General features: G+C 44.6%; 1 protein-coding gene across 2 annotated transcripts; it reads right to left on the bottom strand.

Moving 5' to 3' along the window:
* Nucleotides 1–2,705: 2,705 nt before the first annotated feature.
* On the bottom strand, nucleotides 2,706–16,397 carry LOC108921303 (hepatocyte nuclear factor 1-beta-A-like). 2 transcript variants are annotated; one of them, XM_018730734.2, is made up of 9 exons: nucleotides 15,376–16,397; nucleotides 11,945–12,144; nucleotides 10,657–10,924; nucleotides 10,047–10,255; nucleotides 8,489–8,649; nucleotides 6,569–6,689; nucleotides 6,222–6,407; nucleotides 5,896–6,014; nucleotides 2,706–3,582 (listed from the first exon to the last, which is right to left on the bottom strand). In XM_018730734.2, the coding sequence occupies exons 1-9, from the start codon at nucleotides 15,741–15,743 to the stop codon at nucleotides 3,562–3,564; spliced, it is 1,653 nt and encodes a 550-aa protein (XP_018586250.1). In that variant the 5' UTR covers nucleotides 15,744–16,397; the 3' UTR covers nucleotides 2,706–3,561. The 2 variants fall into 2 exon arrangements, with proteins under 2 accessions (XP_018586250.1, XP_018586251.1); XM_018730735.2 differs by having other exon boundaries at nucleotides 10,657–10,846.
* Nucleotides 16,398–18,264: the final 1,867 nt, after the last annotated feature.

Genomic DNA, 18,264 nt, shown 5'->3' with positions numbered 1-18,264 from the left:
CCACAGCTCAAGGTTGCACTACAGATCCATCCCTCTACTGTCTCTCACTTTAGTCAGTAACTGCTAATGAGCAACATTATTTTTCAACCGAGATGTGTAAACATGTCCTGCAAGTTTTGTCTGAGACTTTCAAAAGCAGCGTGTAGTAGAAACCGGAGTAAAGCAGAGAGAGACGGACGCCTGCAGTTCAAAGACCACACCGGGTGTATCCGTGTCAGACCCCATGCATGAGAGCACTAGGGCTTCCGTTTCTGGCCAGTTTGTTCGAGCCCGTACCTGAAACCCAGTTCTGAAATCCCCAACGTGCTTCAGGCACTCTGGTGAATGGATGGTTCAGAGTAGTAAGTGTGTGTTAGGGTGCATTCATGTAGAGTAGCTGAGCATCAGCCGCCTCCTCCCAGCCACGGGTGTCTAGCTGACTCTGCAGCCTCCACACACACTGCCTTTCTGCGAAACACAGCGCTTCAGCAATTCTGGTCCTTCATCCAGTGACATAGAGTACAAACACACACACGGTCATAGATAAACACCCACAGTCACACTTGTGTTCCTACATGTGCATTTCAAACTGACGCTCACTTTATTTAGTAACTGGTTCCCAACTCCATTCCTACACAAAGCTGACAACAAACAATTAACATTTACCAAATCTGACAAACTTTGAGATAGCATTTTGTTTTAGATCTATCCCCAATTCAGAGCTGCTCATCTCCTTGGCACCAGACTGCATCTAACAAATGCGACTAGATCAGATTTAGCCTCTGACTTATAACTTTTGGGTCGTCAGAAGCAATCGTTGCTGACTTTTCAGCGATCACCTTCGAAACCTGTCCATATGGTTGATACCACAACAGAAGGCCGAACCATAAGTTGATGGTCAGTCAGTTATGTGGGAGATGTGGATGGGTGAGTGCACGCTAAGAGATGGCCAAGACTCGTGGCTTCCCACTGGTGAGAAGCTCTGTCCATCATGCTTATTGTAAAAAAGAACTGCAGATCAAATGTATGTGGGATGATATGTTAAGCCCTTGAGGGAACTAAACCTGGAAAGAAACTACACAGACCATGTCTGAAAAAGACCATTGAAACCATTCGTTTTAGCGAGCGAGAACAAAGACGACCAGGAGGACCCGAGACTCGGCACCGTCTGCGGCTGCCTACGCAGGGTGGGCGGAATAAAACTTCTTTTGTCAGTGCGAGACGGACGTGCCGTGGCCGGACTTTGCCCCCCCCTCCCAGCTTCCCTCCACCCCCTCCATCAGCACATTGCAGCATCTCCATCATAAACATATAACATGCAAAGGTCTCTACCAGAAGGGGGAGCGGCCTTTCTACAGGCTGTCTCGTGGGGCAAAAAGAATGCATATTTACATTTCACAGGCTCCTTCTCCAAAACGCCAGCTAAATATCACTTTATTAAGCAGTGTTTACCAGAACATTTTCAGATCTACTTACATTTGTATTAATTCATTTAGAGGATGCATTTCTCGACATCTCAGAGAAAAATACAGTGAGTACATTCCATCAACAGAAGGACTCAAATTTTTTAAATATTTAAACTTAAATATCAAAGTTTAATTCAGATGTTCACTTTTAGGACAATCAATATTACCCATCAGTGGTTCTGGAAATTAACTTATGAAAATAATAAACTTGGATCTTCTCGTGAATTTCTATCGAAGCACGGTGGAGAGTGCACTGATGTACTGTATTACGGCACGGTATTCCAGCTGCACGAGATAAGACCAGAAGGCTTAGCAACGGGTCATCCGGACGGCTCAAAACATCATCGGCACATTTATCTGTCCGGATGTCAGAGCAGAGCCTCCAAAATGATCAGGGACTCCGCTCACCCTGCACAACACCTCTTTAAACTGCTCCCCTCTGGCAGACGATACAGGACAATTCACTCACATACCACCAGGATGGGAGACGGCTTCTTCCTGAGAGCTATAGAACAGCTGAATACTGCCTGATTTTACCCCCAAATACACACATAATAGATATAACTGCACAGGCACCTCAAAAGTTTGTCCTATTGTTTGTCCTACTGTTTTGCTGTATTGTTTAAATTGTTTAATTTTCCATTTTTTTTTAACTTAAGTGGTTGCATTTTATGTTATTGTTCTATGTTGTCTGAAGAACTCAGGGAATAACATTATAATATTGTTGTTTTGGACAGCAGTACAATGACAAAGTATTCACTCACTCAATCAATCTGCATATCAGTTTCAGGTTTCAGGTTCAATCCACTACTAAAATATTGCTACTGCTATTGTTGTTTTTACTGTAACGATCTGATTATTAAATATTAAACAGGTGTCCTATCCAGGGTTAACCCTCTCTCACCTCCTGTGCCTCTGGGATGGGCTCCGTACCACTGCAACCCTGAACTGGACAAGCAGGTAAGGATAGATGGATTGATATTTTAAAAATAAATACTATAATATGCATTTATTTAATTCTTTTTTGGAGAAGTTCATTGTTGATTATGGGTACACCCTGGAGTGGATTAATAAAGTTTCAATGTTCTGAAATGCTCTACAGATGTGTGGGGGGTATAGCACATTGTCAGAGAAACACTCAAAACCTCTTAAAACCTTTAAACATTGTACCCAAACACCCAAAAAAAACATTTCAGCTGTTAAGGATAAAAAAATGTATGAAACATGATTTTCAGGAAAGATTTATTTCTATTTGTTTTTATAAAAACACATCAGAGAGGATCACTTGCAGTATATTTCACCACCCACTGAACAAACTATCTAGCTTAAGTGGCAATGTGAACACATCATATGGTTAATAAAAAAAAGAACATAGTTTTGCGGCATAGCGGGTTCGCTCAACTCCATGCATGACAGCGCATCTCCTCGGAGATGTGGGAGTTCAAACGAACATCATTCACCATTCTCAGATCTGGTGAGGAAGACTTAAAGGATCGTGGACTATCAGATTCATTTTGGACAGTCATTCATTAACAGATGATAAAATTCCTCAAGCTGCACCACTGTTACGGTTACAGGGCAGGAATACCTAGTCATTGTGGTAATAACCAGAATCAGTCCAGGATTACTGTCACCACACAGGGAGCGGTGTCTCCCTACAGAGAGCCCGCCGGCAACCCGAAAAACTTCTGCTTACACTATATTTCCTTTGTTCATATAGAGTCGTATACAATACACCGTCAAATTCACAAATGCACCACTTTTTCCAAAATGAGCATTTTCAGTAATATGAATAGAGATAAAGTTGTATGTCCCTTCTGGCCCCTCTCTTCAAGAGTCAGGGGTCATTGTCATTGTCTTTATCCTCTTCCAAACTTTGAGCTGGCATTTGGAGATAGCAGCCTTACTACTTTAGTGGTTTTAGGGGCTTCTTTCCCTAAGTTCCTCACTTTGCATCCATTCCACTTTGGCTGTCCTCTGCAACTTCTTACTCACCGTAGAACTAATTGTCCAACAAAGGTGCTCTCCCATGCAGGTGGCTTCCAAGTTTACCAAGGTGATGGGGTGGAATGAGGGATCATGGTTGCTAGGGGACGTGGAGCTCAGATGCACATGCTCACCATGCTTGCAGAGGGCACTGAGGGAGAAGAAAAGACCATTACCTCACATGCTGCATCACACAAACACACACAGAGATTCCGAATTCACAGGCCATTTAGAAGGGGCCAAAAGAGACTGTGGGGCTCACTGCGTAAATGGTTCCACTTCACTTGGCCAGGTTATTAGTGCAAAGTGGTTCGTTTCCTAAGGATGGGACATGAGGCTACGGTACATTTAGCAGTGTCACACAGGACTGCTCACATCCCATAATCAGAAGCCTTCCTCTCATTTGCAAAAAGAAAAAAAAAAAAAAGAAGACCAGAAAATGAAAAACACTTCTAGTAATTGTTGCTGGTGTTGTTGTGCGTGTCCTTGTGTGTATGTCTGCATTTGTGCGTTTCCCTCTAAGAATAAGTTAACCCCTCCGTGACCCATTTACCAACAAACAGCCGTACCTGATAAGGTGGGCTCCATTAGTCTCGACTGGGTTGGTGGGGGTTTTCGTCAGAGTAGGGTATTAGGTGGGGCCGGGGGGCACGGAGGCCTCAGCAAATACAGAGGTAATAAAAGGTGAACCAGTCTCCAAGGCGTACCTGACTAGTGAGCACTCACACTGCGGAGCCACCCCCATGCCCACACCCCCAGTCCAAATACAGGTCCTGATAAGGAGCACAGAGAATTCACAGGTACATACCCGTCTAACACACGCAGCATCACCCCAAAACTGCGGCTCAAAGCCCATCACCTTGCTGTTATATCAATCACAGAGCCACGTTTGTGCAATTTCACCTTTCGCTGCACGCGAATACGTCAAAGGTGACATCAAAGAGGAAGACAACATGATTTAAATATATTTTGTGGCCCCTGGTGACCTGACTGAGGAGACTTATAAACCAGGAGAAGCTGTTTAAATTCCAGGAGGGAGGCTGTTTGTGTATCGCGGGAAAGGAATCAAATCTGGAAGCGGAAAAACATACAAGTCTCTTCGAACGCAAACGAGCGGACTGTGCGTGAAGCGGGTAGCACTGGACGCGCGCACCTGTGCCGGGATGGACGCAGGCGAGCACGGGCGCCAGGCGGAGAGGCTGCGCGCACAGCTGCTCGGGGGCTGAGCTTCGCATCGAGGGGCGACGCGAAGCGTGGGAAAAGGCGCGTGTGAAAGCGAGAGGAACGGCGTTTCGAGGAAGAGCGATCGCGGTGCAGAGGAAGGGTGGGAAAGGGGAAAAGGTGTAATAACACCCCCCTGCCCCCCATCCACAAACAAACATACACACCGGTCAGCCAGATGAACCCATCCCAGGGCATTTCCTGTTGGGGGTAGTTAAGAGACGACTGGGCATGAGGGAAGAGGGCACATCAAGGGGGGTCTTTGTAATCAAGCAGCATCCAGGACGAGGCCACGCCTGATTGGCCAAAATGACCATTCAGAGGAAATGGGAATCCTGGGAGTATCAGCACAGTCAATTGGTTCACTAATTAAGATTGGTGACACACTCACTTAAAAAGGAAAGATGTCTGATGGAAAACAATCTTTAATCTAAACATTCTACCGTGACTGCAACGTGCATGGCTCAAAGGTGACAGTAACATCTCATTTGCAGCTCTGAAAAGTGTAAAATTACTAATATGTGTGTGATTTCGCATTGCCTCTTCATACAAACAGGCACTGGGTTCAAAGCCGGAGTCTAGCTGGTTGTGCAATCGACAGCAGGCAAAGTACGCGAGGCTTTCGTACCCTGGGACAGCTCAGCGCGTACGTCAACGCCGCCGTCATTGCTCGTAAGCTTTATGGCCACGTCCCTATCAGGGACCTTGCCCTTCCCAGGCGGTGCTAAGTGAATGTGTGCAAGTTACAATCCAAAAGGAAGTATCTCACTGGAACTGTACATCCTATCTTCCTTGACTGTAAAAAAAAAAAAAAAGTATGTTTAATTGCCCTGGTTTCACATTATGACCAAACATAGCAGAGATGATCCACCGTCTGCAACCCCAGTTGTTAATGGGTCAATCCCGACATGAACCGGGTTAAAGAACACTAGTTAGTCTTTGTGTGCTTTGTCTAAAGCTCTGCATTTAGTTCACGCACAAACAGATAACCACCCAACACTCCTTGCACAGGGTAAGGTTTATACTTCAAGTAACGTCATGTTTATGTGATGTTTATGCGTATAGGCTTTGTGTACACCCAGTTGTAGAAGAAAGTACTTCTTCGCCTTAGCTCCTAAAGCAAGAAACGCACAGAAACGTCAAAAGGGCTGAGTGGAGGGAACAAACATCAGCGCGGTGATCTGAGCGTCAAAGAGTCAACGTGACTCCGGTAGAAGCAATGAGAACCGACGGACGGACCGACCTGTTTGCTGGAGGACATCGAGCTGAGGTGGCCAATGCTACTGGTGTCCGTCACAACCATGGTAGGGGGGAAGCGGGACGAATGCGAATACTGCGGGGGCTCCTGCTTGTGGGGGTACACTGGCAGGAAAGAAGGAGTGCAAGCTGGTAGTCAGCCACCCACGCGCACAAGTAACACGCATTCACTATAGTAAAAAAGCACAAAGACCAGCACTCGCCATTTGTATAAACAGAGGTTAAGAGCACAAATACAAAATCTGTTTTGTTGTCTTCGGAAAAGTCTGCACGAGTAATGCGATGTCGAGATAAGGTCAAGGAAATGCTCACTGTGTGTGTGCGTAACAGCAGCCATGAAAGGCTGTTGCCCCATGTGAGTCGGCGCTTGCGGGGGAGGGACGTGCAGGTGAGAATTGGCCAAGGGCTGTTGCGCAAACTGAACCGGCTGCGCAGTCAGCGCAGTCAGACTCCCCCCAATGCTGTTGATGACCGGAACACTTTGTGACGGATTCAGACCTACAGAGAAAGGAATGAAAGAGTTTAGTGACGCAACTGTCAACATAAAGGATAAAGAGGGAGGGGCGAGCTGAGGTAAGCGGCAAGAGAGTGCGGGGGGTAAGCGGGCACGGTAGGGGGTAAGTGGGGGTAGGCTGTGCATGAAGGGAATGCAGACTCACTCTGTGCAATGGTCATGATGAGGCTCTGCGTCTGGGAGTGGTGCTGGTGGGAGCTCTGGGACAGACTGTGGATGTTGGTCAGGGTGCTGACGGGGGGCAGAACCCCACCCGACACCGATATCTGGAAGCACGTAGGAACAACACAGAAGCGGGTGATCCATGTGACCAAAACGCTCCCCTTTCGCCAGAAAGTCCACCCTTCAGCTCGCTGTTCTACAATTCTGACAGACTGAGCAAGTCAAAGCGAGGGAAGTCCTCTACTTCCATATCATTTTAACATCTTTACGCACGTATGTCGAAACGGGTCTCCTTTTTCAAAACGCATCGGCATCACATACGCCGACCGAAACTAGCACACGTGCCTGCGGCACGACCGCGCAATTCACGCGGCGTCAGATGGACGGGCACACAAATCTTTCCTGTACTTTCTTACATGAATATATACATATGGAAGTACTCATTTAAGAGGAACCATGAAGGTCCTTAGTAAAATACGAATGCTCCAACACATTATGTGGAATTAATGTCAACACTGGCCAGCTCTATGGCCTTTTGTGTATCCATGGCGCCGCCTCCCTTACCCAGGTTTATCCACGCAGACAGAAGCTGATAAGGAAAACCCAGTGCGAGTACAAGCTGACATATATACAAATGGCATGGCTTACACAACACACGGCTCTTTGTGTCCCAACTCAGGAGGTGGGGGCAAACGCACACGTTCTCACCGTGCCAAACCCGTGGTGTTTGTTTGCACTCTTGGCTATCGAGTCTAAGGATGTTTAATGGCTGTTGGTGCGCGACATTTTGCATACGAAGAGAGAAAACCGGGCATCGGGCCCTCGTGAAGTTTCGCGGCTTTTGGAACCTATCAAAACCTGCCTTTAAAAATGAGGAAGTAAGAACATCTTCACGCAGCGGACCCGCTGTACCGCTCCGCTCCAAACACCTGCCCGCACACCTGCGGCAACCCTAAATTTGAAATGTCAACAATCGCATGCGGCCATGGCATCGCAGCGATACGAAAGACACCGGACCGAAGTAATTGCAACACGCGCAAACTGCAACATACAGTCACGCCTGCACACTGAAGAAGAAACACACGCTAACTCCACAAACTAAGTGAAGCGGCTTAGATTCGGCGGGTGACATTAGCGGTCACAGCTCTTTCGTGTTTGTTTCGCCGCGTGCCTGTCACCGTGAAGCCGAGTGAACTGTGCACCCTCAGTGTACATATTTACTCTGCGCGCCTGTCTGTGTACGTGTGTCGCTGACTGCTCATGCAACGCAAAATAAAAGTCATGTTTCCTGACATTTTCCTGTAGCAGATGAAGAAAAAGAGTTTCTGCACTTCTTATTTGTTCTGATTTACCCCAAGAAGAAGGAAAATCAACACCTGATGTTACCAAGTTATGCTGCTGTCACCCTGGCAGAGAAAACACCCCTCCTCCCTGCCTGCTCTCGAAGAGGCACTCGATCAATACGGGACTGAATGCTTCTCAGGTAAGCTCACTGAACACTCCAGTTCCTGCGAAGGCGACCACTTTGAGAAGAGCTAGCATCCTTCCCTCAGAAAAAGATACATTTCCCTCGCTTTACATTTACATTTATTCACTTAGCAGATGCTTTTCTCCAAAGCAAATTCCAGTGGATGAGCCCACACACCTTATTCACCGCGGTGACTTACACTGCTAGATACACTACTTACACTGGGTCCCTCACTCATCCATACATCAGTGGAACACACATCCTCTCTGTCACTCACACACTATGGGGGAACCTGAACAGCATGTCTTCGGACTGTGGGAGGAAACCAGAGCACCCAGAGGAAACCCACGCAGACATGGGAGAACATGCAGACTGAGCAGGGATCGAACCCACGTTCTCTCGCACCACTCAGGCGCTGTGCCCCCCTTTACTCACCATCTTAGCACTGGGTGACAGCAGGCTGTGACTAGGATCAAGACCACTTGGAGACACCTGCTGTAGCAATGACTCAGTGCTGGGTATTCCGCTGTTGCCATGGTGATTCATCGTTGCGGAGGATGTGACATCGGCGTTCCCTTGATGGCTGTATCGAACTTCTGTGAAAGCAACGAAAGCAGGAGGGAGATACGGTGGAAATGTTACAAATTTTTAAACAACAAGTTCAAGACCAAAGATCCAACAACTTTATGGATCTCTGAACTAAAAGTCTCCTTGAATTAAAATTTTGGAAATTCGAAATTATACCCTCTGGAACGCACCACACCATTAAACTGTGAACTTCCTTAGAGAGGCTGCCCCAAATCTAGCTCCTCTGTCGATCCCTTTTGGTGTAGAGACAGTGCCTTGCAGCTCAGCAGGGCCAAAGAATGTAGCCCCAAGTGGACTCGCTGCTGCTCCAGCTGTCACCAAAAGCCAAGCAGTTTCCCTCATTGCTAGTTAAAGTCCCAGGAAAAATTCCCAGTGAAATTAACTAAATAGAGTGGGCCCCCTTGCTCCAGCATTTCCTTCTCTGATGATTTCCTTGTCAGACAGCCCTATCATAAATAATTAATAAAAAATATTTCAAGAATTGATTAAATACCCAGACTGCTGAAAAAGTAGTTTATTTTTTATAGTAGTGACTATGCCTCCCACTCTTAAATTATAAGTGTAGCGCATTTTTCTGATTTCATGCATTTTTTTCACAATGCTTTTTCCACAGAATAGTTGCCTGGGAGGTTATTTATTTTACAGTACTCTACTGCTAGTGACGTTGTGCAGCAATACAGTATAGTACCAATACCGTGCAAAGCAGTTCAGTAACGTACATGGTTACACACAGCGCCGAATATAATATTGATAGTTGGATGGTTATCCGATGAATATGTGTATTATCTGACTTGGTCTCAGGAACATAAGATCATCAGATGAAAAGGACCCTCCGTACGTTCCAATGGTAACAATGAGAATTCACCAGTTAAAATTACACTCGCTGCAGTCCGACTATTTGCCATGTGTTGTCATGCAGACTTGAGCCACGCTCCTCAATAGAACAGCAATGAAATGCACTGAGCTGCATTAATCCTTCGCAGGGAGAAAGGTTTCTCCATTCTGCATCTTGCTCGTTGATCTTAGAGCAGATATCAGAGAGGCGACGTGGGCTGTCTCTCAACACACTGTCACAGATCTGAACGGCGATGGCTTTCACCTATCCCATGCCGTCGTTTTCAGTTACTCCGTACTACCGTTTCTCGGGCTCTGTGATTGTGTCCCTATTGCATTGATTCTGGGTTTGTGTTAATGAAATTAGAACATTATTTCAACATGAGGTGTTCACACTTACCAATTTTAAAAGCTTCTTTAAAAGGACCTATGCAGTTTACATAATTATCTTTCAGCATTCATTCTGTGGGAAATTCGGTTAACCGAGGAGCACACGGTCATGGAAACACCGCTACACTGTAAAGCTGCTGCTAAAGTGAGTGCAGGAGCGAGAGCGGGGTCACCACCATACCTTGCATTTTGCTCGGTGGAGACACCGAGGACTGCGGTGTCAGGGCACCGATGCTGTGCACCGGGTAACTGTCCATCGCCAGCTTCTGCCGAAAAGCTTCTTCTTTGCGCCGGTTGGCGAACCAATTGTAGACACGCACTTCGGTGACGAGGTTAGAGCCCAGACCATGAGCCTTGGATGGGGACACTCCCCTCTGAACACATTCGGCCCTGATGAAGGTGAAGGGACGACATCATTAATGATCAAATCAAATATTCAGTGCTCTTGTTATAAGATCAGATAAGCAGCAGATTTAAAAGGGCTTAAGATGTTCGAAGAGATATTAAATCATTATAGCTGTTGAGATGCAATCATTGTATGCAGAACTACTTGCACTTTCATCAGGCATGACTCGCAAGGTAGGGACAGAAAAATAATATGAGCCTTGCTGTCTCTTATAATAACAGAGATTATAGGAATAGAACTTGTCCCATTATATAACACTCTGCCTCGTTTCCAGTTCTAAAACAAACGAAAAATAAACCCCCCAGTAACTCTGACTGCCTCCTCCACACATAGAGAAACTGAGATGCACATCCTAACACACACACACACACACACACACACAAACCTGTTGCACTCCTCCACTAGTGCCTCCCGCTCCTCCTTGCTCGGGTTCTTCTGACGCTCATAGGCCTGGTAAAGGATGTCCTGGGAGGCAGGACCCCACTTGAAACGGTTGCGTCTCAGCCTCTTGCTGGCAGGTTCGGAGCTGGCTGCCTCCCCGGACTGTCCCGAGCCCTGGCCTGGCTCGCTGAACTCTGGGAAGAGAAACAGCACCTGATCCTCACTGCCCTTGTCTGTGTCACTGCTGCCAGAACCCTGCACATGGCCGAACTCTGCAAAAATAAGAGAAAGCTTGTTTAACCCGTCTCAGCCATGTGAAACACACATATACACATGCCTTCTATAGCATTTATTTAGTTAAAGGTCTTATCTAGGACTTACACTGGCAGCATGACAAGATAGAGTAGGTTGCAAAAACATGTCATTTGTTTCGATGTATGAATTCAGCCCAATTTCAGTTTGATTAAATACACATCATAGAAATTGTCCTTTAATAATGCACCGGTTTTTTACAGCTAGTCTTAAAGTTTAACTGTCACCTCTCCTCCATTCAGTCTGAATAAGGAGCTTTGTAAGTTGTAAAGTGTTGCTTAAAATGATCATGGTCAGAATTATGGCGAATCCATAAATGCCATCATACTTTGTGACAGGTTATATCAGGACTTCTCAATCCTGTGAAAGCTTAATTTTAATCTTAGGTTGTTAAACAGCATTGAGCTGCAAACACTAGACCGTGCATTTTTTAATCAGCGAAGGGATAGGTATAGAAATTTTCCTTTGTACAAAAAGTAATAAATTCTTGGCTAATTATCTTGATTTATGGTCTTCAGTCAAACCAAAGGACAAGAATACAGTCAAAATATAGAACTAGGAAACTAAAGTGAATTTAGGAAATGTAAATAACTAGTCTAATAATAATAATGGCCCACAAAATCTCGTGGAATCATTTAGAATTCGATCAATATCTAAGGCAAACTGACACTTGCATTATTAAAACAATGATCTGAAAAGACTGAGTCTTTTAAAAAAACTTGAAACAATAAGAATGAGTGTTTAAAATATTAATTATAGAAATAATTCCTTACTGCCATAATTGTCTTCAGATAACAGCAGAATGCACATCTGAGTATATGTTATAGATTTTGCAAAACAGTGTCAATCAACAGCTTACATGCCACTAGACTAATAGCATAGGGCTTCAATTAAGGCCCCTTAGTGCCTCTTAACTGCGCAGTTCTACGCGCATGCGCACGCGCACCTTGCGACCGATCGCATCGCGGAAACAAACTCACGTCTCTGGATTTCCCGCTGCTTCCTGACGTACCAGGTGTAGAGCGCCGCGCGCTTGCTCGTCTTCATGGGCGTGCCCTTGTTCAGGTGCTGCGACAGGTGCGACTGGTTGAGGCGCGTGACGTCCACCACCTCGCGCTGCGGGATGTTGTGCTGCTGCATGTAGCCCTTGATGGTGCGCGCGGCGTGCCACGGGTCTTCGCTAGAGTGACGATAAAGGCAATTTCCTTCCGTCACTTATTGCAATAAAAATATTATTTACGCGCTGCCTTGCCTAATCACATCAATACAGTGATGCCAGCAGAATTCTATTAATTAATGTTCCACATCTTCGGAATTATATATTATATATAAATACAGACAGGCCTACGCACATGATGATAATTAAATTTATTAGAAAGCACTCGGAATGTACAGTATAAGAAAATAAACTAAATGTATCATTGGAAAATCCCCACAACAAGAGCAACATCAATAACAACAGTTGTATTTTACGGTTATGTCATAACAGTTTACGGTTATATATGCACCATATTTCATAACATGGTTATTATGACAGGGAGGGCCATAATAACTTAGTAAAGTACTGGGGAAGCCAGTCAATATTAGCAATCGTACTCAGTGGATTTATACAGTATATGAATATTGTATGGACACATTAGGCTGCTTAGAACACGGGGGACAAGTCCACCAACCCCCATTACTCATATATACATACCACATATTACTATAATCTCAGCGGAATTACCTTGATTTTCAGAACAAGTCAACGATCAGTAAAAATAAATCTGTACTGAGTATTCTGTACCTATATAGGGCAATCTGTGCTCTACATGCCCAGGTTCTTTTAAATATAAATATGAAATAATATACAGAATTTAGTGAGAACCGATTTATATCGTGTTAGATACATTGTTATTTTCCTGCCTGGGTTAAACACAACGTTCCCGATGACAGGAAGAAACAAAATTAAAACACATTTTTTCTGTTTTTCGTATTTAAACGCTTTATCACAAATTAACATAATGTTTGTGAGATTAAGTCGCAAAAAGGGGAAAAAAACGCCTCAGAGGTCACTATTTCAAAAGTAAATAGTCCCTTCGTGACTTCTGTAAAATATTTCTAATGATTTGCGAATATATAAACCATAAAAGGTATTAAAAACACACATAAATATTACTTACATAATGTTTCTTGTAAAATATTACACAATGCACCTTAATTTCCATAAATAGTTTTTTTTTAGTTTAGCAATTAACACAAATAAAGAGAAATTCGTTGGACTGCGAATTAAATTTTATTATTTTGAATTTTATGATAGCCTATTTTTAGGGCTAAAATGTTTCCATGTATCGGTCGATATCCCATTTATTTCCGTAAGAAATAGATCTAAACAGATGGTCTATGAGGCGCATGAATCTGAACCTCATTTTTGTAAACCTTACCGAATACTTCACACATTTCGTTTTTAATTGTATTGCATTTTCAGATTTCATAATAGAACTTGTAACGTCCGTATAAGTACACATCGTGGCTGGGCTGCAAATGAGATAAATCACGCAATACATAGATGCGCCTATGTTCACTTATAGCTTTGTTTATTATAGTTGCAACCTTTGCTTAAGGCGTCTGCAGGTGGTGTGTGGGTGGCAGCGACTCCCAGTCCCATTTCCCAATCCCAATCCCAATCCCAGTCCCAGTCCCAGTCCCAGTTCCAGTCCCCAGTCCCAGTTCCCGGCCTGCAAGACTCCCACCCTTTACCGCTCTGTTAAAGTGACACAGGTGTACAAACGTCATATGCATCTTAACACAGACCTGTAATTAATTTCGGACAAACGCGTCAACCAAAGAAATGATTTAATAGCAGAGAAATTGCGCGAAAACCGAAGAGAAGTGGAGAAGAACACAGTCACGGTTACTGTACCTGTACCCGTACCTGTACCTGTACTTCGGGGCTCTCCTTCCCTACGGAGTCGGGCCTTATGCTGGAGCATTGCACTTTTTTAGAAGATAAATTAGCATCATAAGCATAAGATGTTTTTTTTGGGAAACTGACTCCATTTCGGCGACAAATAACTTAAAAAAAAAAAAAAAAAACAGAGTAAAAAAGAAGCGGGCGACCGAAGACGGCGAGGCTCAGGCGCTGGTTTGCACCACAGTTCCCAGCAATGAATAACCAGCTCCGCGTTCACCCTAATCGTACGGCTCTGTGTATTTTTCAGTTGATGATTTATAGAATAAAATTAATAATATGTCAGCGCCACGTGCTTCCGTGTTCATTTCACTTGTCGTCTTCGTACTGTTGTTGTTACACATTACTGAAAAAAAATGACCGATGAAAAAGGCAACACTGAAGATGGTTGTCATTTAGTTTAACTCATAGGAGAACAGAAAAAGAGAGAAGAAATATACTTTCCGAAAATTGTCACGTTATAAAAATGCAGAAATATCAAAAAACGAAATTAGAGTTAACTGTTACCTTTTTAATGTGCGCCCATAGTTTTTAGGAATTTTTAAAAGAGACCTCGTCATTTTTAGTAATATGTAAAAATAGACTATTTTAAATATCATTGCTCTTACAAATACTTTACTATTACTATTGATACTACTATTACGAACAAAAATACTAGTAGCAATTAGATGCATTTATTTCAAATAATAGTTACAAACATCCTGTAAGAATAGTTGAGGGCTTAACGGCGTATCCCACGTCTAAGTTTTTTTACACTTAGGTCCTTTCTCCACAGTGAAGACAAAGCATTACAACAAAGCCGATTTTTAAACTGATAGAGAAATATTGCATTTTTAGCTCACTTAAATACCAGTCCTGGAGTTTCTGGCTCGTTCGTTTAAATCGAACAAATAAAAAATAAAATCGAAAACAGACTCACACTCTGTTCTTCTGTTCTGGCATGAATAAATATTTACCTTTTGTAGTTTCCAAGTTTCTGCTTCTTTGGAAATTTGCACAGTAACAAATAATAGTTTGTAATAAACTTGGTATAATCGTCAATATCAAAAAAAAGCAAAAAAAAAAAAAAAAAAAGTTAAATAGGCGCTGAAATTAAATTTAAAAATACAGGATTATTGTCTGAGACCAAGAGGGACGTGTGACGCACGACACTGGTGAGTTTCACCTGTAATTTCATGAAGTTATTTACAATGTAGAGTGAGTGTACATGATTTTTAAAAGCGCCCAGGAAGTACTGTGAAAAGCAATAAATGAATCAATACATGATTACTGTCAGAAGCAATGAATGTATATGAAAGAGGGGAGAATTAATGAGCGGTGAACCCGGGGGCGCATGTCCCCGCACTCTCGCTCACTCACTGTCTTCTACCTCGATTTTTTTATTTCCATTTATTATTATAAGCAGGCAGCGCATTTTTGTAGTATGATCATGTTTCAAAAATCGTGAAAAGCTCAACTCACGACAACATTCTCTCCACCTCCGCCCTCTGCTCGGCCGCCTCCTCCGTGTCCAGGGCCTGGAGCTCCCTCAGGATGGGAGGTGTGTCGAAGTCATCGCCGTCCTCGGAGCCCTCGTCCCCGGAGCACTTTCCGCCCTTACCGTGTCCGTTCGTGAGCGTGTGGAACACCGGCGGCTGTGACTCGCCATCTCCGCCCCGCGGGGACGCGTGCCTCTCCGCTTTGACCCCGAACTTGCCGAAGGCGGCCGGACTCGGATCCATGTCCTCCAGCGCCTGGATGAGAAGGTCCTTGGTGACTCCAGAATCCAGCAAGGCGCTCAGGAGTTCCTGCTGCAGAGATGTCAGCTTGGACACCATAGTAGCAAACATTAAAGCTCCTCGGAACAAATCAAGGCGGGAGAATTATTAATCGAAAAGGTAGCAGAAACGGCGCGCCGCGTGGAAGGAAGGGATGCGATCTGCTGCTGTCCGGGCTGGTGCGGGTACGTCGGGCTTCTTCTTGTGAGGACGGCGACTGTTGTTGGAGGACATGGGCCTCCCCTCGGATCAGCTCAGCTCAGCTGCGCTCAGCTCGGATCAGCTCAGCTCGGCGCCGGACCCATGATCGCGGCGCAGCCAGAGCGTTATAGTCTAGAAGAGCGTGACTGGGCGGGTCGAGGCGGGACGGCATGCAAATGGCACAAGAAGAAGAGGCAAGAGGAGCCGCGCTCCTCCGGCTTTAATGAAACTGAGAGCTCAGCTGAAACGGGATCAGTGCGGCTCCATGATCTCCTGCACGACTGCGATGACTTCCAATGACTGTAGTGTATTCGCGCCCAAACTATACTAAACTATACACCACCGTGTTTCGTGGCAGACGCGGACGTGAGGCGCGCACTTTACGCAGTCAACGGCGCGCTGCTGAGTTATAGTTCTTCTAAAAAAGCAACAGTGTTCACTCGGAGCACCACTGCTGCCGCAAGATTCTGTTGTTCTTATTATTAATCAGAAGTACTATTACTATCGTCTTCATCATTATAATAATATACACACATCATCTGAACTGCTTGTCCTATGGGGGACGCACCTAGGAGGGGACGCCAGTCCGTCGCAAGGCACCCCAAGTGGGATTCGAACCCCAGACCCACCGGAGAGCAGGACTCGGTCCAACCTGGTCCAACCCAGTCCAAGCCACTGCGCCCCACTTATAATAATATATTATTTTTTTACTTTTATTAACTATTATTAAAACTGAAGCAGGTATTTCTATTATTGATTTTACTGTCATAGCCATTATCATCATTTATTAATTTAATATTTCTTATTTTAGTGAAACTTTGGGATGCATGCTTGTGTGTGTTTCTGTGTGTTTGTGTAATAATGCTTTGCACATTGTGCCTATTCCGGGATGGACTTGGAATTACACGTGTTAGTTCTGTTATGGAGATGAGCCTATAGGGTAACCACCATACAATGCAGCATACAAAAGTAAGGAGAACATGTACAATAGACAAATTGTATTTTCTATGAGATGTACATCGCTTTGGAGCAAAGTGTCTGCTAAATGAATAAATGTAAATGTAATTTATATTCATACGAAGGCCTAGAGAATTGTGTTTGGAGATGGGGTATCCAAAGTACTTGAAGAGGTCTGTTAAATCTTGTTTCCATGGTCCTTGGATGGGGCAGTAAGATGAACAGTCAGTGTTACAGCATCAGAACAGGCTCTACACACAGCTAGACATGTGTCACGTTCATTTGGGTATATGCTGTAAATGTAGAATCAGAAGTAACCACTTAAACGATATTCCCAAACACCATTATAAAGTACATACGACATTGCATTGAATATCTTGATAAAATGGTATTGTATCGAAAGGGACCGAATAAAACACACACACAGTCTGAAACCACTTGTCCCAAGCAGGGTCGCGGCAAACCAGAGCCTAACCCAGCAACACAGGGTGCAAGGGGAGGGGACACACCCAGGATGGGACGCCAGTCCATCACAAGGCACCCCAAGCAGGACTTAAACCCCAGACCCGCCAGAGAGCAGGACCCGGCCAAACCTGCTTCGCCACCACCCCCCCGAATAAAACATGAATGACACTTTGTTGAGTTCTGGATTTTTCCATCCTTGTAAGAATGAAAGCAGCATAACTGGTTGACAGCTCTATGTCACTTGGAATTGCATAACTGAAAATTCCTGAGTATTTGTATTTTTTTTAAGGGAACAGTAAATGGTTTATTCCATAGATAACAAATGCATTATGGTGGTGAAAAAAACAAATTTATAACAATCATTAATTAAGAATTAGGAAGAGCAGAAGACCGTATTCGTAGTTGGAAAATGCGGAAGGGGCCCAGGTTACGAGAGCAGGGTGTGTTAGCTGGACTGTGTCCCTCCTCACAGGACTCATGGTGGAGGAGCAACAGGGACAACGATGGCTTCTCTTTCAGAGCTCTTTCCCTATATCTCGACCCCATACCTTGATGTCATCTTCCTTTACTCAAGGTGCTGTCAGACCTGCAAACACTGTTCCCAGTCCTCATGATTCGGCCAGTGATTGACTTTTCCCATGGTGCTTTGCAACAACCACTAAAGGTCAAGCCCTGCTGAGCCCAGATATTCCAGCTCAGCACCTAATGACTTTGTCCATCAGATTTTGAAGATGAAACTCACATCAACATCTTCCGCCTCTGTCTGTGTATGTTTCTTTGTGTTTGTGTGTGTGTGGTGGGGTGGGGGGTGTTAGCAGCAGTTGACCAGCCTGGGTTTCCTCCATTTAAAGCGGCATTTAAGGGGAAGCTTAGGTTGTGACTCAGCATCAGCACTACAGTTCCACTGGTCACACATATCCTCATCTCACCTCCGCCACCCCCGCACACGCTCCTTGAACCTGGAGACCCA

The sequence above is a fragment of the Scleropages formosus genome, chromosome 4, assembly GCF_900964775.1.
Source record: "Scleropages formosus chromosome 4, fSclFor1.1, whole genome shotgun sequence".
Classification (NCBI taxonomy): domain Eukaryota; kingdom Metazoa; phylum Chordata; class Actinopteri; order Osteoglossiformes; family Osteoglossidae; genus Scleropages; species Scleropages formosus.
This window is presented reverse-complemented; position numbering and strand designations above follow the sequence as displayed.